This window comes from Crotalus tigris, unplaced genomic scaffold (assembly GCF_016545835.1).
Source record: "Crotalus tigris isolate CLP2741 ecotype Arizona unplaced genomic scaffold, ASM1654583v1 scf7180000017987.690289119674:8195010, whole genome shotgun sequence".
Taxonomy (NCBI): Eukaryota; Metazoa; Chordata; class Lepidosauria; order Squamata; family Viperidae; genus Crotalus; species Crotalus tigris.
In genome coordinates this window covers 5,780,941-5,798,852 of record NW_024096758.1, presented here as the reverse complement: position 1 = coordinate 5,798,852, position 17,912 = coordinate 5,780,941, and the positions used below count along the sequence as shown (strand labels likewise).

Here is a 17,912-nt window from a genome sequence, read left to right as displayed (position 1 = left end):
TGCCTAGGTTTTCTTACATTAAGTTGCATCTGGCCTTATAACAAAGTTCTCCACTTGTGCTGTTTTTTCATAATAATAATAATAATAATAGTAATGTTGGAAAGGACCTTGGAGCTCATCGAGTCCAACCCCCTGCTCAGGGAGGCAGGAAAATCTACACCATTTCCAACAGATGGCTGTCCAGTCTCTTCTTAAAAATTTCCTGTGTTGGAGCTTTCACCGCTTCTGGAGGCAGGTTGTTCCACTGGTTAATTGTTCTAACTATCAGGAAGTTTCTCCTTAGTTCTAGGTTGCTTCTCTCCTTGCTTAGTTTCCACCCATTGCTTCTTGTCCTGCCCTCAGGCGCTTTGGAGAATAGCTTGACTCCCTCTTCTTTGTGGCAGCCCCTGAGATATTGGAACACTGAGAGGTTGCTAATTATCGGTAGATTGCGGTGGCACAATTTACAATAAGCTGCCTCTGATCCATCAGCAGCCTTTTGGACCCATACAAATGTTTCTTCCCCTTTGCTATTGTACTTATGATTGCTACCACAAGAAGCTTTCCACTTCTTTGGTGACGTGCCATGGCTGTTGATAGAAATGATTTGCAATATTATAAACAGCCGATTGTATCACAGGTTCCCCACAAAACATTGTGCATGGTCGATTTGTAAGATTATAAATCAAATCCAAACATTTCCGAGGACTGAGACGCACCACTCTCGGTACCAGACTGGCCAGTTAGCGCCTTTTTGCCCGGACTCTCGGCGGCATAAATATTGAAAAGGCGCGCGCAACTTCTCAAAGGCTGATGACGTCAAGACTCTGATCCCATTCCGAGAAGAGGAGGGCGGGGCGAGCTGGGTTGCCAGGCGCGGAGGTGGATGAAGTTTGTCCCCGCGGCGCCGCCGTCCGCGCTTCCCTGTAAGCAGGACTGCTCGCAGGCCTCGCTGCACTTCCGCTATTAGGGCGACCATACGGCAAGGATAAAGAGATGCGGTAGCCTCCGCGCTGAGCTCGGCGCAGGTAAGAAAGGGAGCGAAAACCTGCTGGACACCCCCAAGGAAGTGGAGGAGTCGCCCGGTGATCAGAGAGGAGAAAAGCCCACTGAGGCTCTTTCTTGGGCGAGGGAAGCATTCAGGGGCAGGGCGCTCCTTTGCCAGGGAGGGAGAGATGAGCGTGGCTGCCTGCTCTTCTCGTGGTGCCCCTCGAAGGGGTGGGCGGGACACATCCACCTGGATACAGAAGGGGCTTCCTTTCGTCCGTTTTGGGGCAGATCCTCCCTCCCTGACCTCCCAAGGGACGGGGTGCCAGAGGTTCGGGGGTGGCAAATGTTGCCTGTTTCCTATTAGGCCTTGTCCTTCAACCTTCTCCGCGCGCTCTCTCTTGCAGCCCCAGGCCTGGATTTCAACCGGTCCTCGCAGGAGCCGTGCCTCAGGAACGGAGGAGGAATTGCTTCCCTCGGTTTTCGGGAGGTTCTTCAAATGGTGCTGCAGGCTTAGGTTCTTTTCATGGGCGTTGGGCCAGCCAGACCTGAGATGAAAATCTTTCTGCAACAGAAGACTTGGGTTTGGTAATTTGTTTGTTCTTTTCATGGGCAATGGGGCCAGCCAGACGTGAGATGAACATCTTTCTAGGACAGAAGCTTTGGGTTTGGTTATTTATTAGATTTTTATCCTACCTTCTGTATATTGTATATTGTCAAGATGGCAAACATAGCTAATACTCATTCCTTTTCCTATTTTCCCCACAACAACCCTGTGAGAGTTGGATTGAGAGAGTTACTGGCCCAAAGTCACCCAGCTGTTTTTTGTATTTAAGGTGGGATTGGAATGCTCAGTCTCCCGCTTTATATACCAGCACCTTAACCACTGCACCAAACTGGCTCTACACCAAGTAATGCCAATGTTAAGGTTCTGATAGACCAGTGGTTCTCAACCTTTTTATACGGCGACCCTGGTCACAAGCAGGCGGCATGCATGCGCGGAGCCGCCCCCTATGTGGTGCGCATGCGCGGTGGCACCCCCCTGCATGGCACGCATGCGCGGCGGTGCCCCCTGCGCCGGCTGACGAAAAAAATGGCGGATTGCGTTTGGCGACCCCCGTGAAATGGGCGTTCGACCCCAAATGGGGTCGCGACCCACAGGTTGAGAACCGCTGCAATAGACAAAATCAAATAAATCAGAACTTCAGGGCTTGAGATTTCCTAAAAGAACATGTTTATTGGTTACACAGTATCTGCATGGTCAAAAGTGAAACCAAGTTTGAAGTTCCCTTCAGAAGCAACAATATTACAAAGCTGAACTTCCTGCTCCAGAATTATGCAATCAGCTAGGTTTCCCACTAGAAGAGTTTCGCGGGCTTTCTAACTAAATCTCCAGCCCCTACCTGACAGAAATGACCTTGGTTCCCACGGACAGTAAAATGTTTTGACTAGTAGAAATCCTCCATCCCCCTCCCAATCCTGTGGCAACTTGGAATGAAGGAAATGGCTGCAGCCAACTTGGTCTTAGAAAACTGATTGTGTTTAAGGGTGGCCTAAATAGGTTTGTTTTATTTTTTCTGTAAATTCAGTGGATGTGAAGGAGTATCTAGGGAGTAAGAGAACTTAACAATCTAGAGCAGTGGTTCTCAACCTTCCTAATGCCGCGACCCTTTAATACAGTTCCTCATGTTGTGACCCCAACCCTAAGGGCTCTCCAAGCGTGCACCAACACCGCCTACTCATCCGCCGCGCCCGGGGCTCAGCGCGCCTCGCCTGTCTTCGCCTCCCTTCCAAAAGTTGCCGGCCTGCCCGGCTCCAGCTGGCCAGGAAGGGGGGTCAGAAAGGCCGCTCTGCCCAGCCTGGTTGGAGAAGCACCCAGGCGGGGAGAGGGAGAGAGAGAGAGAGAGAGAGAGCCAAGAGGGCAACAGCGCCGGCAGAGCTTAGTTCGGCCTCCTCTGCGGAAAGGGCCACGAAGCAGCGCAGCCTCCCTTAGGAGATGCTCGACGGAAATGAATCCGGTGCTGCAACGGCCCCCAGCTTGAAGCCATGCAGAGATGGATAGAGGAGCAGTGTCTCGGTTCCTAAGACCATCAGAAATATGTGTTTTCCAATGGTCTTAGGCAACCCTTGTGAAAGGGTCGTTCGACCCCAAAGGGGTCGCGACCCACAGGTTGAGAACCGCTGATCTAGAGGGATCTGTAAATACACTTGATTAGTGGGTTTGTTAGAAGTGAAGGAAAGTTTGCAAGGTTCCATGTGCAAGAAGGGAAGGAAAGGATGCGTGAGTTCAGTATTTTGAGATGTTTATATAAACTCACCCTGCTTATTGGTATTTTCTGAATTTGGATTCAAAAAGGTTGAAGAGATCAAGGCTCCCTTGTTAAGCGATTATTGCAAGGTTTGATACCAATAAAGGAGAGTATCTGATTGGTGTGGGTGGTGTTTCTAGTTTGCCATTGTGGTCTCTGCTGATCAGGATATCCAAGAAAGATAGTAAGTTGTTTTTTTCTTCTCTGATAAAGTAGATTCTTTTGAAGATGTTGTTGATTGGTTTTGTGGGTATTCTCTAATTGTTCCTTTTTATTATGATGTAAGTGTTGTCTACATATCTGATCCATATTTTGGTTCATATTTATGGGAGTGCAATCACTTCCAGATGTTGCATTATGATCTTCACAATAAATCCTGAAAGTAGTGATTCCAAAGGTGTACCTTTAATTTGTTGATAAATTTGTCCATCAAATTGGAAGTATGTAGTTAGGCAGAGGTTTATGAGATCCATAATCATGAGTGTTTCAGTCTTGTGTATTTTGTTAAGTCTGGGTCTATGGATGTGAAGAGGGCTGTGACATCAGATGAGACCAGAATCCCTGATAATGATATAATTGGATAGAGAGGTATGTCAGGCTTGTGTATTTTAGGGCATCCTTAGAGGGATAGGAAGATTACTTCACTGCTTCTCATCCATCACTGTTCTTCTTTGGTAAATTGGCCTTTCTTAGTGAGGTCGTTGAGAGTTCTCTTGATCCAGTTGTCTAGTTTCTCTAGTCTATTGTGTTGGTGTTCACTGGGAGGTAAGTTTTTTTGCTTTTTGTATATATTATGATCTGTCTATAACCATGGTTCTGCCTTTATCTCTAGTAGGCGGATGATAGTCTGGTTTCTGAGGGCTGCTCTATCCTCTACTGTGAGTTGATTTTGTTGTCATCTTCTTCTGGTCTGTGGTATGACAGTTTGATGTTTTCTTGGACTCCTGTGGGGAGTCCAGTAGTTTGAAGTGTTCCTTCATAGAATTCCAGGTAATTGGCATTATCTGTGTTATAGTTGAGGCCTTTGTGTAGAATATTGTATTCTGCAGTAGATAGTGAACGTCTAGACATGTTCAGGCTCTGGTGCCACTTTGATTCTAGGGTTGAGTTTGAGGAGTTTGCTTTGAAGTTTGGTTTTTCTTTTTCCGGCATGTTTATGAGATGCAATCATGATAGGGGTGGCCAGCCTCTCCATGTATTCTGGTGTGATGGTTAGTTCCAGCTATTCTTTGTGTTTGCTATTGTGTGCTGATATTTGTTTAATCTGAGGCGTACATCTGTGATCATGAGTCGTATCATTTTTGCCCACTTTCTCAGGCTATTTTCTATCCAGTTATGCAGTTAATTGGAGGTTTCTATCTCACACTAATAGGTAGGACATGCTGTTGTAGGCATTTGTGTAAGAAGAAATGTTGTTCCTTGGTGGAAGTGTACCCGCAGGCAAATTTTTCCCTTTCATATACTTTCTGAAGCGTTTGACACCCATATGTAGTACCAGTAAAGGAGAGTATTTGTAGCTCAGGATTGAAATGAGAGGATCTTGGTGCTCTTTGATTTGGTTGTTTTCTTGCAGACGTTTCATTAGCCAAACTAGCTAACATCATCAGTGCAATAAGGAGTGGGATTTGCTCTCAGTTTATATTACAATGGCTTGCCCTATCAGTGTTTGGTGGGAGTGGTCTTGTGTTTCTTTGGTTGGGCTGTTATTGTTACCGTAGCTTGTTTGGTAGTTCCTTGATTGGGGTATTGTTTACTTCTTGATTGTTAGTCTAATGTTAATCTTGGAGTTTATCTATGCTGTGTTGGTGGTCTATTGATGGTTTCTGAGATATTTTTGATGCATGGCAAACTAGAAACACAGGTGTACTGAAAAAACACCCACACCAATCAAGTGCTCCACTATCAAAGCAATAACCCAAACTCCAACAAGAAAAACTGTGGTAAGAACTTGATTTAGCCGAGCACAAACTCACGCAACTCTGAACAGCGGAAAAGGGAAAAAGAGCATTGGTACAACATTTTCCAATAAACTGGATATCCACAAAACTTCATCAAAAAGTGCCTGACCACTCAACCCAATATAGCATAACCAACGCAAGCAGTAAAAAAAATAACATTGCCATAGATCAAAAACATCTCAGAAACTACCAACAGACTACTATAACCATATAGAATCAGCGTAACACACAAGCCAACGAAAGCCCTCCAAAATATCCTAAGTAAACCAAAAGGCCAAGCTGCCCCAGAAGGAAAAACAGGAATCATCCACAACATGCAGTGTAATGGATACATTAATGTCTCTTTCCAATTGCAACTAGGATTACATAATAACTGTATTGATAGCCTGTAATGATTTTCTGTGAGTTAGTGAATCCATTTTAAGGTCAATAACTCCCTAGAAAATTTAGGATCCAAATACCCAAAGATCGTTTTCCCCAGTACCATCTAGTCTGCTTACGGACTCCTTCTGACTGAATTTTATTTATTTAAAACATTTACATAGCCAATTATATATAAATGTACAACCATTCATTTAGCAAGCATTTGAAGTTACAGTGGTACTGAAAAAAAATGACATAGCTTTTCTCGCACTTATGACCATTGCAACATCCCACAGTCAGTGATCAGAATTGGGGCACTTGACAAGCAGCATGTATTCACAATGGCTGCAGCATTCTGGGATCATGTGATCACCATCTGAGATTTCTCTACTCCGCTTAACAACCATGGGAATCACTTAACATCTGCAGTGATTCACTTAACGTCCATGACAAAACAAACTCTTAAAATTGGGCACAACTCACTTAACAACCTACTTATTTAGCGATGGAAATTTTGGGCCCAATTGTGGTCAGTTGTTGAGGACTACCTATAGTATGTTGGAAGAAACGACTAGGTAGCTCAAAGAAAAGATGATAGTTAACCCTATTGGTTAATTGTAACTCTACCCAGTAATGTCACTTAGTACAGGGGAGGGGGGCGGCAAAATGTCCACTTCTAATATGGCAAATATTGACATTTCCTGAGGGAAAAAGCTTGTCCTATAGGGTATATCCAGAGAGAGATGAGGTTTAACATTGTCATTTGTTCATTGGTGATCTCTTTGTCTCTTTTCTCCTAAATCTTCCTAATGTGTGCAGGTGATATGGATGATTAGTTTGGAGTATTACTTTGCGAACAGGAAACTCAATTTTGTACTATTTCATTTCCTTGAACTAGTTAGCTGCTTATTCACCGAGCTGGTTTGGATAGTGTGTGTGATAGCATGTTTGCATATTTTTGAGAAGTTAATTTATCTTTGAATGCAAAGGATAAGAACTGATGGAAAAATTCAGTAAGATTTCTTCTTCCGTGCTCATGTGCCTTCCAATGTTATAATAGTGTAATATTTCTGAATATTTGAACTTTAGGATTAATTCAGAAAAGAGTATCCTCAAGGATGAGGTTCCCTTACCTCTGTACGTAACTTAATAGTTAGTTTTTAGCTTAAGGAAAACATTTTTGATACTTAGCAGACTGTACACGTATCTACAATTTATTAATCTACTTATGTGACATATTGTGGCAGATGCTTGGCAATTTTCATGTGGATTTCACATTGAGGAAAATGGTTTGGTGTTTATTGTATATACTATTAAAATACCTGCAAGCAGCACTAAAATAGCAAGGATTTTGGTACGCTTATCTACAGTGTTCATTGACAGTGTGCAGTATTGGTGCTTCTGTTTTCAAAATTGTATATTTTCACAGAATGCCTTATCTGGCCTCAGGGAAGGAGAGATTGGCCTGTACAATGCTTTCTGCCGCTCTCATTTATCCTTTAATTCTGGGAGACTTCAGCCTGTTATTTGAAATACATTATGTGGGCCAGAGATACAGCTAGGCAAAACCAGGCATCAACAGTGACATAGAAAAGAAGGCAGTTGAAAAGCATGAAGAAGAATTGTTTTCTCTATTTCTTTTAGCTTTCAAGTCATTACTGACTTCTGTTGACTACCCAGACTTGTTCCTGCAGTTTTCTTGGCAAGATTTTTGGAAGTGGTTTTCAGTTGCCTCCTCCCAAGAGCTAAGAGAAAGTGACTGGCCCAAAGCCACTCAGCTGGCTTAATGTTTTACTTGTTTATGTTTATTTATATTCCACCTTTATTATTTTTATAAACAACTCAAAGCAAGGAACGTATCTAATACGACTTCCTTCTCCTATTTTACCCACAGCAACCTTGTAAGGAGAATTGGCTGAGAGACAATGACTGGCCCAAAGCTGCCCTGCTGGTTTTAAGCCTAAGATAGGAGTAGAATTCACACTTTTTGGATGATAAAGTTATTCCAATGTGATATCAAGAAAGACCTGATTCTTAACAGAGCAGAAAGTGGGACGAGATGATCTGCAAGGTCATTTCCAATCATTACGCTCTATGATTCTTCTTCTTCTTCTTCTTCTTCTTCTTCTTCTTCTTCTTCTTCTTCTTCTTCTTCTTCTTCTTCTTCTTCTTCTTCTTCTTCTTCTTCTTCTTCTTCTTCTTCTTCTTCTTCTTCTTCTTCTTCTTATTATTATTATTATTATTATTATTATTATCATTATTATTATTATTATTATTATTATTATTGACTGAAATGAAAGAAAAGGGACGTTTTATTGACTATGCTAGAACTCTGGAGGATTTATACTATGAGGTTTACTTTGCTACTTCCTTAATGGTCTTTCTTTGTAGCATAAATATCTTTCTTTCAGAAAAGGTTTGTTTAATGATGTCAGAACTACAGTTAAAATTGGATTTCTGTTTCCCCCCCCCCTTGCCAGTCATCAGTGTCTTGTCAGTGTTTTTAGTCTGTTTTATTTGAAGATTTGTTTTGCTTTTACCTGTCATGAATTTATTGATTGATTGAATTTTGAGGCTGTGTGATTCCAAAAGACTCTGGGCATTTTACAATATTTAAAAATATTTTAAAGAAACATGGCTGCTTGGACAAAACTACATTCAAATTCAACAAAGTCTCTGCTAACATAGCCTAACTCCCGGCCTGGTAACAGGGCCTGAAATGCCTGAAGAGTGTGAGCTGTTACTTGTCTCAGGGAGGATGCCATTCCAGAGGGCAGGGGATGGGATTTTTTTAGAAAGGTAAGCTAAAGATATAATAAAGAATCACATAGCAAGGAAAGACCCGGCCATCATCACAGGCTCCAGGACATGTTCCAGGGGGCAGATGGCAGGGTCTTCAACTGACCTTTCCTGCTTGGCAAGACTAGAGTCTCACTGAGCTGTTTGCTTTTAGCTAATGATTGACAGTGACAGACAGAGAAAACAAGGTGTATCCTGCAAGATGTGAAAGCTCCAGACTCTGAGGGAGGAGTTTGCACATAGCCCAGACAAGTAGCTTTGTTACCTGGAAAGGTACGTTAGTTCATGCCAAGAATGGGCTGGTTTGGGTTTTGAAATGGGTAGGAGAATGGAAGAAGAAAAGGTGGAAAAAGAAAACAGGAAATTGCACATGGGAATAAAGGCCTCGTTATTAATACTGGGCTTGTTACTCAGTTACTTAGCCTCAGTATGCAAGTATAATCCTTGTAACCTTTTCTTTAGTGTTTTTATCTTTAAAAATGTGTTTACACATATTTTTGACTTAAATTCAAGCTAGAAACCCATAAAAACATATGGAAATAGAAAATATGTTATATTTCATGTCACCATTTGATTCATATTTCTTCCATGAGTTATTCATACAGTCTTGGAATGGCAACATATATCAGGGGTCATCTAGTCCAACCCCCCTATTCAGTGCAGAATTTGCTAAGGTGTTTTGGACAGTCTCTGCAGTCCAGTGAAAGAGAATATAATACTTATGGAGGCTGCCTGTTCTGAAGGTGACGGCTCTGTCAAGAAATGAAAGAATGAAACTTCTGTCTCAGACCAGGAGTTCTCATCAGTCCTTCCATCTTTTACATCAGTCACCATGAACTGCTGAGTTGATAATAAAGCCCAAGAAGACTTGGATTCCTTTGCTTCCTTGAGACAAAAATGGAAGGGGGCTAGGTACAGATATTGTGTCTTTCCAAAATAAATACAAAACTTTAATTTTTCAGTCATATTTCAGGAGAGACAAGCAGTGCTGGAAGCTGTGTGATTTGGAAGCGGGCAATGAAATTCAGATCCCTGTTTAACTTTGTTATTGTCTGAGACATCTTGAGTTTATCAGTCTTTTAACCAGGGTAGATATTAGTTTTCAGGTTTAAAAAAAACAGTGCTGGACTCTGTGAAGATAAGACAGAATTTTAATGCTGCAGAGTAATAAATGCCCTATTTCTCAGTTGAGTTAAATTTAAAACAAAACATATGCTTCAGTTCACTTCATGCCAAAAAAGTACCTGTTTCTGCCTTGATTAGAGCATGATGGAGTCCTGATTGTGGACATTGGGAGAGAGCCTAAGTATTTCCATATCCATAAAGGAGGCTTGTAGAGTTGCATTTGTTCCTTGGCTGAGTGTGAGCAAAGAAACTGCCTGTAGTGTCCTTAGCCCTGAGAAGAGGATGAGTGTACCCACAACTGAAGAGAGCAAGCAGGTTCCCCTTGGGAAGATTCTGAAACAATTTTTAAACTAAATATAAACCTAGTTGGCTTTGGGCTGGAGCAAGGAAATCCAGTCCATTCTGACTACACAGACGAAATAGCATGTGCCCATTGTGACTCGGCTGACGCCCTCACTACCGCCAGTTGTACTGAACAGCTTGCAAGGCAGGAGACTTCCTCTTTTCTAGTTGCCAGCAATCTCAGCACAGATTGCTGGAGTCCAGCTTCCTTCCTCACCTTTAATAACAGAAACAAACGTTGCAGTAATGGAGATTTCAAAAGATTCTCCCTTGCATCTTATTTATCTCAAAGGCCTTATTTTATGTAATGCTTTTTACAGTTTGTGCTCTTGCTGTTCTGCAGGTGGGCCTGATCAGAATAATGTTCAACATAAATCCTCTGGAGAACCTCAGGGTTTTCATCAGCAGCCGCCCACCTCTTGTGGTGTTCATGATCAGTGTCAGTGCAATGGCCATCGCCTTTCTGACTCTGGGTTATTTCTTTAAGATCAAAGAGATCAAGTCCCCTGAAATGACAGAGGTAATGTATAAATTGAGCCTATATCTGAATATCTGGGACTAGAAACTTGTCTGTTTATCTTTTAGGACTATCTATAATTTACCCTCCAGAAAGGAATAAATAGATAGAGTAGAACGTATTCTGTAGTTTAATGAATGGGAGTTCTGTTCAGGATGGCACAAGAGATGAAGAGTCATATGAGTGGCTTATATATGCCCAGGAGCACTCCTGGTTCAATATGAGTGTCTGATGGATATGGACAACCTTGGGCTGAGACAGGAACACTCAAAATGTTTAAGTTGGCACCTTAATTTAATGAGGCCAGTCAATCTTGCTTCAGAAGTAAAGGCCATCTGTTCTGCTGGCATCTATCTTAAATTGATTTTAAACTATTTAGCAATTCAAATTTAAAATTGTAAAATGGATGCTTATCTCTACTGTTGCACAGATTAATGCATCTTAATTCATGGTTTTAGCATTGTGCCACATGCCGTTTTCCTAGATTACTTTTCCCCCATAACCAAAGGGTAGTAATTTCAAATTGTAATCTCTTTCAAGATGCCGCAACCATTGTCATTTAACCAGAAGTGCAGCATCTTGACATGGCTGTATCTCTTAAATCAAAAGTATTGCTGTTATTGGGTGAGATTGAGCTCTGTTGAATTAACCTTATTTTTTGTTAGTATTGCTGTATATACTGATTTTGTGAGGGCTGTAATTCAACATAAGGCACTAAAGATCTGTTTCTATTTAAGGATTGGAACACTTTCCTTCTGCGATTTAATGATTTGGATTTCTGTATTTCGGAGAATGAAACATTAAAGCACCTCATAAATGACACCACAACTCCAGAGAATGCCATGACCAGCAGCCAAGCTCGACCTTCCACGCCATCACCACAAACACTTGAAGATTCTGGTCCTGTCAATACTTCCGTTGCCATCACTTTGACACTGGACCCCCTCAGACCCTTTGGTGGCATTTCCCGGAATGTCACAAGTTTATCTTCTACCATTTTTGGTCACCAAATTGGACTTTCAGGTACCATTTATTTCAAATGTCATATTTAAGGACCCGAAGCCCTGTGGAAGAAAGTAAGAATAGCTAAAAGCAAAGCAGAGAGATCCATGTCTGCACTTCTTCATGGATGTTCTTTATCTAGAAATCATCTTTCTGGAAAGGTTAAAAAAAGAACAGCTTTTATTGACAAGTTCACCACACAGTTTTCTGTTTTTCCTATAAGCATCCACTTCCATTATCTTATCGTTATAAATGGCTCCCGTAATGGCTGAGGTGGGCTTTGATCAACTGCTTAACATCATAGTAGTTTATTGAAAGTTGTTTGCAACCATAATTTTCTCCTGGTTTTAAATGAGGTAATAAAGGTAGTCCTCGACTTACAACAATTCGTTTAGTGATCGTTCAAAGTTACAAAGGCACTTGAAAAAAGTGACTTATGACCGTTTTTCTTTCTTTTTTTTTTTACAAAATTTTATTTATAATACAATTAAAAAAAACATTGGATATAACGTGACATTCCAGTATATACATTCTTATCCAATTATTCCACATTTTTCAATCAGTTCTTCATCTCTGAATATACATCTAAACTTTATATACAATATTTATTCTAAAGTTACATATATTTCTATCTTAACACTAGCCCAGGGGTAGGCAACCTTGGCTCTTTTATGACTCATGGACTTCAACTCCCAGAATTCCTGAGCCAGCTCAGGAATTCTGGGAGTTGAAGTCCATGAGTCATAAAAGAGCCAAGGTTGCCTACGCCTGCACTAGCCTATAATCCCATCCGTCCTCCTCGAATCCTTCCAACGGTAAAATTTATCCCAGGTTTCGAAATAAACTGATCTACATTTGTCTTTCAATACCATTGTGAGCCTGTCCATTTCCGCACATTGTAATATTTTATATAGTGACTTAATGACCGTTTTTCAAACTTATGACTGTTGTAGCATCCCCATGGTCATGTGATCAAAATTCAGATGCTTGGCAACTGACTCATACTTATGACAGTTGCAGTATCCCGAGGTCATGTGATTACCTTTTGTGACCTTCTGACAAGCAAAGTCAATAGAGAAGCCAGAGTCACTTAACAACTGTGTTACTAGCAACTGTTTCAAGAAAGTTTGTAAAAAAAAAAAATGAAGAAAAATTCACTTAACTGTGTTACTAACTTAACAACTGCAGTGATTCGCTTAGCAACTGTGGCAAGAAAAGTTGTAAAATGGGGCAAAATCCAGTTAACGACTGCATCACTTAGCAACAGAAATTTTGGGCTCGGTTGTGGTTGTAAGTTGAGGACTATCTGTACTTAAACATTGAAAACTGAATTTTTACTGATGCGCTATGCTTTCTCCCTTTCTTCCCCTCACTGTACTCCAAAAGGCAGAGAAGCTCACGAGGAAATCAACATCACATTCACCCTACCCACTGCCTGGAATTCAGATGACTGTGCTCTGCATGGCCGTTGTGACCAAGTGGTCTTCACGACTTGCATGACCGTTACAGCCGCTGCATCAGTTTTTCCAGTCACAGTGTAAGGCTCTTGTTGTTGTTAATTGCGAAGTCGTGTCCGACCCATCGCGACCCCATGGACGACATTCCTCCAGACCTTCCTGTCCTCTACCATCTTTTGGAGTCCATTTAAGCTTACGCCTACTGCTTCAGTGACTCCATCCAGGCACCTCATTCTCTGTCATCCCCTTCTTCTATTGCCCTCAATCTTTCCCAGCATTAGGCTCTTCTCCAGTGAGTCCTTCCTTCTCATTAGGTGGCCAAAGTTTCAGCTTCAGGATCTGGCCTTTTAAAGAGCAGTCGGGGTTGATCTTTTCTAGGACTGACCGGTTTGAATGCCTAACTCTAACCAGTGCTTATTTCTCCCAGGGAAGCATTTCACTGCAGTTTTTCAGGCCTTCAGGTTTGCTGCTTAAGAGAGATGGAGGCAGTTTTTCCAGTTTTAATTTTTTTAAACAGAATTTATAATGTGTCCCTAGAAATAGGAACTTCTAGTTTGATCACCACCATTTCCCCCAATTTAGTGATAAGATATATTTTGCAGGAGTGAGATAAATGGGGGAATGTGGAAAAGTGGGAGTGATCCCACTGAGAAATCTGCAGGAGAGCATGGGCTTACAAACTGGAAAGCAATGGGAAGGGAATGGTTGACCCAGTGGAAGGAGATGGTGGAGATTTAGATAAACAGCTCAAAATTGTGTGTTGCTCTACAGTCAGCCACCTCACTGTATTCCGGAAACATATATTAACGCAACCTTCTGGTACAAGATCGTCACAACTGCAAGGGACTCCAACACAAAATATGCCCAAGACTACAACCCCTTCTGGTGTTACAAGGGAGCCATTGGGAAAGTCTATCATGCATTAAATCCCAAATTGACGGTTATTGTTCCAGATGTAAGTGATTTTTTTACACTTTGCTGTGAACTATGAGTGAGCTTGTATGAGCAAGTTTTGTAGATGTTCTCCTTAGAAGTGCACGTGCTCTGTCCATTGTATCACTGTCCAGATCTTTCCAAAATGTATGTGTGGGGCGAGGGGGTTGTTTGGAATTGTTTTGCCTCAACAATGTCCCTGCACTTTCCCGAGGCAGTTGCCTGTACTTTCTCTACAGCCTTAGAAAATGCTGTTTCTTTCTCCATTCAGGATGACCGCTCCCTAATTAATCTGCATTTAATGCACACCAGTTATTTTCTTTTTGTGATGGTCATCACCATGTTCTGCTATGCAGTCATCAGAGGCAGACCAATCAAATTGAGACAAAGCAACTCAGAATTCTGTCCTGAAAAGGTAAGGGCCAAAATTATTTGTGGAGGAGCTAATTTGAGGGTAGGAGCCCCTGCTTCCTTAGCAACTATTGTCATTCTGGGAATTATTCATAAACAGCTCTAAGCACTAATGTTGCGTCGATGTTCTGTAATAGATTAACCTCTTACAAATAAGGAGACCAGTAGCAGACTTGACAGCTTTTCCAAATCTAATGGAAGCTACTTGGGGCTTTTCAATTTTTTGACTCTCGCCTATTTTATTTTGGTTGTGTTTTATACAGAATTATAAAATCAGAGTTGGAAAGAAACTTAAAGATCAACTAATTCAGTTTTTTATTCCGTCATACGGAATAAAATACAGAATACAGCTTGTTTAGATACCTTTGACTTCTATCATACAATTTTATGTTCTTCCCTATTAAAAAACACAAAGTGACTTACAAATATGTACTTGTTTTAGTTCAGTGGTTCTCAACCTTTTTAATGCCACGACCCCCAACCGGTCATAAGTTGAGGACTACTCAACCGATCGTAAGTCAAGGACTACTCAACTGGTGCAGCACCGTTTGCAGAATGGGACTTTTGGCGGGCTCAGCAGGGCAGAGACAGCCTGGACAATTCCTATTGGCTTTCAAAAACCAATAGAATAAAAGGGAGTAGCACAGCTAAGGAAAAGGGGGGGAAAAATGGCGGACTGTGTTGTTTGGCGACCCCCGTGAAATGGTCGTTTGACCCCAAATGGGGTCCCGACCCACAGGTTGAGAACCGCTGTTTTAGTTTCATCACAACCTTGCAAGGTAGATAAGCTAAGAGAACATGACTTGCCTAGAAGCATACTGTGAACCGCATTGATTAATCTTGTGGATTTGAAACCCCCCTAATCCCCCTTCCAAGTAAGACCCATGACTGAAAATCTGCAGAATCTTTGCTAGGCACTTCTAGAGGACATTTCTGGAATGTTGGCTGTCATAGGCAGCATCACCAAGTAGCTGCTGTGTGCACAAAATGTGGTGGGTGAAGCTAATTATAAACATCATGAAAAAGAAGCACTATTCTGTTGGTTCCCTGACACATTTTGTTTTCAGAGGTATATGGGACTTGGGTGTATTAATTGGGCTGCCTGAAAGGAGTATATTTAAACGCAAAATTAAACCACAGCTTTCAGCAGGGCATTCTGCTGAATATAATAGGATGTATCATAGAGGCGTACAGAATGTGTGTATGAGTATGTATATGTGGATGTATCTATTCAAGGGAATCGTGTTGTCTGGTGACAGCAGAGACAGTTAAGGAGTTTGACAGGAAAAAGATCTGATTTACTTTATAACAGCTCCATATGTCAAAGTCCAGCTAAGAGGAGTTCCATATGCCATCCGTCTCTCTTCATTTTCTCAATTCAGATCACTCAGTGACTTATTATGACATATAACTGATAGCTGAAATCTGAGCATATGGTCTCCTTTTCTCTCTCTCTCTCTCCCCAACTCCAGGTTGCTTTCTCAGAAGCATGATCTGTTGCCTCCTTCCTCCAGAAGTGACCAAGTCTGCAATCATTGCCTGCTGAACCCAGAAGTGGGCCCTGATTGGTTATGGATTTATCATGAGACGTTGGATTATTCCAACCAAAGACTTTTAAAGTGCCTGTAATGGTTATTTATATAAAGAGTATCCTTGGAACAGATTATGCCAGCGCAGCTAAGATTAATGGGAGCCCTTTTTTGTTTTCATTGGAATGTTTTGTGTCTGTGTGACTCTGCAGCAGAAGGATTGGAAAGATGTCTTACTGCATTGGGACACTATAGATGCCTTTGCGGGTGTCTAAAACAAAAGCACCTTATTTCTCCCAGTGATCTCCTCAGCGTTCCAGACAGTACACATCTCTTCTATGACAGTACAATTCCAAAGTCACTGATGTGTTCCACTGAAGTGTGTGTGTATATGTGTGTGTGAAGGGGGGGCAGTTGCTTTCTCTTCCCATTTTCATCCTGCTCGCAAAAAGTAATCCACTTTTCTAGATTTTTTTTTTAAAAAAAACAACACACAAACAACCAGCATTCAATCACATTTTAATACTAGTTAAGAAAGGTAATGATGCTTATAATTTTAGATTGGGAAAAAAAAAACAAGAAGGACAGTATTCCAATTAACATTCTCTTTCTTTTGAAGCAGCAGTAAAATGTTTAAGTCAGCACAGGCCGATTGTCCGTTGTTCATGCTAGATCCCAAGCTGGGGCTATTGTCTGCAGAGAAAAACTTTTGTGTTGGGTTGCATATACTAATAAATCACATGACATAATTGGGGTATGTCAACAATGAGTAAGTTTTGCCTTCACTAGAATCTTCCAGGTTATGGAACAGAAGTATTTGAATGTCCAGATATTTGCACCATTTGAATGTAGGAAAGCATTTGGAAATGAAAATCTTCTATATACATGTGTAGATTAATTGTTGTTCTCTAAAACTACAGTTGGGCTTTGGGAGGTTCTAATGATGTAAAAGGGTAGGTAGTCTCTTTGGATGGGCCAAACTATTTCCTTGATGCATCCTGAAGCACTTTTCTGCTGATTTGTTTGTGAAGAGAAGTGACAAACTGTCTAGAGCTGTGAAAAACAGATGAACTCTGTTCAGCTCTGGACATTGCACAAGTTTTACTCCTTGCAACTCTTTTTGGGCCCCATCCTGATTCTTAGCATTCATAATTTTGGTCAGCTTCCTTCTTTCAAGGAACATAGGATATTGTATCTTGACATTACTTTGAAAACACTGCTAATTGCCTTAATGACGTTTCCATTTTCTCCTTTGGTAGCAGCATCTTCCCGCATTGGCAATTGTTTGCACTTTCTGCTATGATGATGCTCACAGTAGATGTCCTTTTCAAGTGTCTCCATCAAATAACAGGTTGCTTGTTTTTGTTCAGAAAGATTCCTTATTAAGTTGATTTCTTTGCTTGATATCTTGATATGTTTCCAAGATAGGGGAGATATCCACATTCTAGTGTTGAACAGCAAATGGGCTGAAATAAAGACAGCGTTGTGTTTTTTAATAGCATTCCCTTCCGATGGTTTTAAATGTACTAGCTTGGGAAATAGATGGTGGAATTGGGAGAAAAAAACAATGCTATATTTCTACTTTTTGCTTTTATGGTCCATTCTAGATAGGAACTACTGATGGTTCAGGAATGATTCTCAGGCAGTGGAGGGCTACAATGGGTTATAGGGTTTTGGTGAAAAAAATCCAGGCAAGAAGGTACAAATGGAATACTGCAGTGGCTGTTTGGATCATATTGATCTTGCCTTTTTTCTTTTTTTTATGTTCGCTTATTACTTGAATCAGTTTGATTCTGTTTGTTTTCTTTTAGAATCTGCCGCTTCTGTTGGTCTCTGGCCAACAGCATATCAGGGTTTCCCAACCGTGGCAATTTTAACATGCATGGACGTCAGCTCCCAGAATTCCCCAGTATGGCTGGCTGGGGAATTCTGGGAATTGAAGTCCACGCATCTTTAAAATGCTAAGGTTAGGAAACCCTGCAGTTTATGAAGGTTCCCAAGGTTAGTTCCCTCTCCCTAGCCTCCCGCTGCAGGTTACAGTCTTCTCAGCAGCAGAATTAAGATGGCATTTAATTTGTCTCTGAGCCTGGTGGTCAGTGATTTGTTAATGCAATTTTTCTCCTAGGTTAATTTTTTTGTGTTTGTAAGATGTGGATATTGCTTTGCAAAAATAAAGTTTATTATCAATCCTATTGACAAAA

At 41.2% G+C, this 17,912-nt stretch overlaps 1 protein-coding gene across 2 annotated transcripts; it reads left to right on the top strand.

Annotated features, from left to right (window-relative positions):
- The first annotated feature begins 845 nt into the window (after positions 1–845).
- TMEM248 (transmembrane protein 248) lies at positions 846–17,912 on the top strand. Of its 2 annotated transcripts, XM_039346164.1 has the most exons (9): positions 846–1,007; positions 1,374–1,554; positions 7,491–7,667; positions 10,206–10,382; positions 11,117–11,402; positions 12,768–12,918; positions 13,610–13,793; positions 14,043–14,186; positions 15,655–17,912. In XM_039346164.1, exons 3-9 carry the CDS (start codon positions 7,656–7,658, stop codon positions 15,673–15,675), a joined length of 975 nt encoding a protein of 324 aa, XP_039202098.1. In that variant the 5' UTR covers positions 846–1,007; positions 1,374–1,554; positions 7,491–7,655; the 3' UTR covers positions 15,676–17,912. The 2 variants fall into 2 exon arrangements, with proteins under 2 accessions (XP_039202098.1, XP_039202099.1); XM_039346165.1 differs by lacking the exon at positions 7,491–7,667.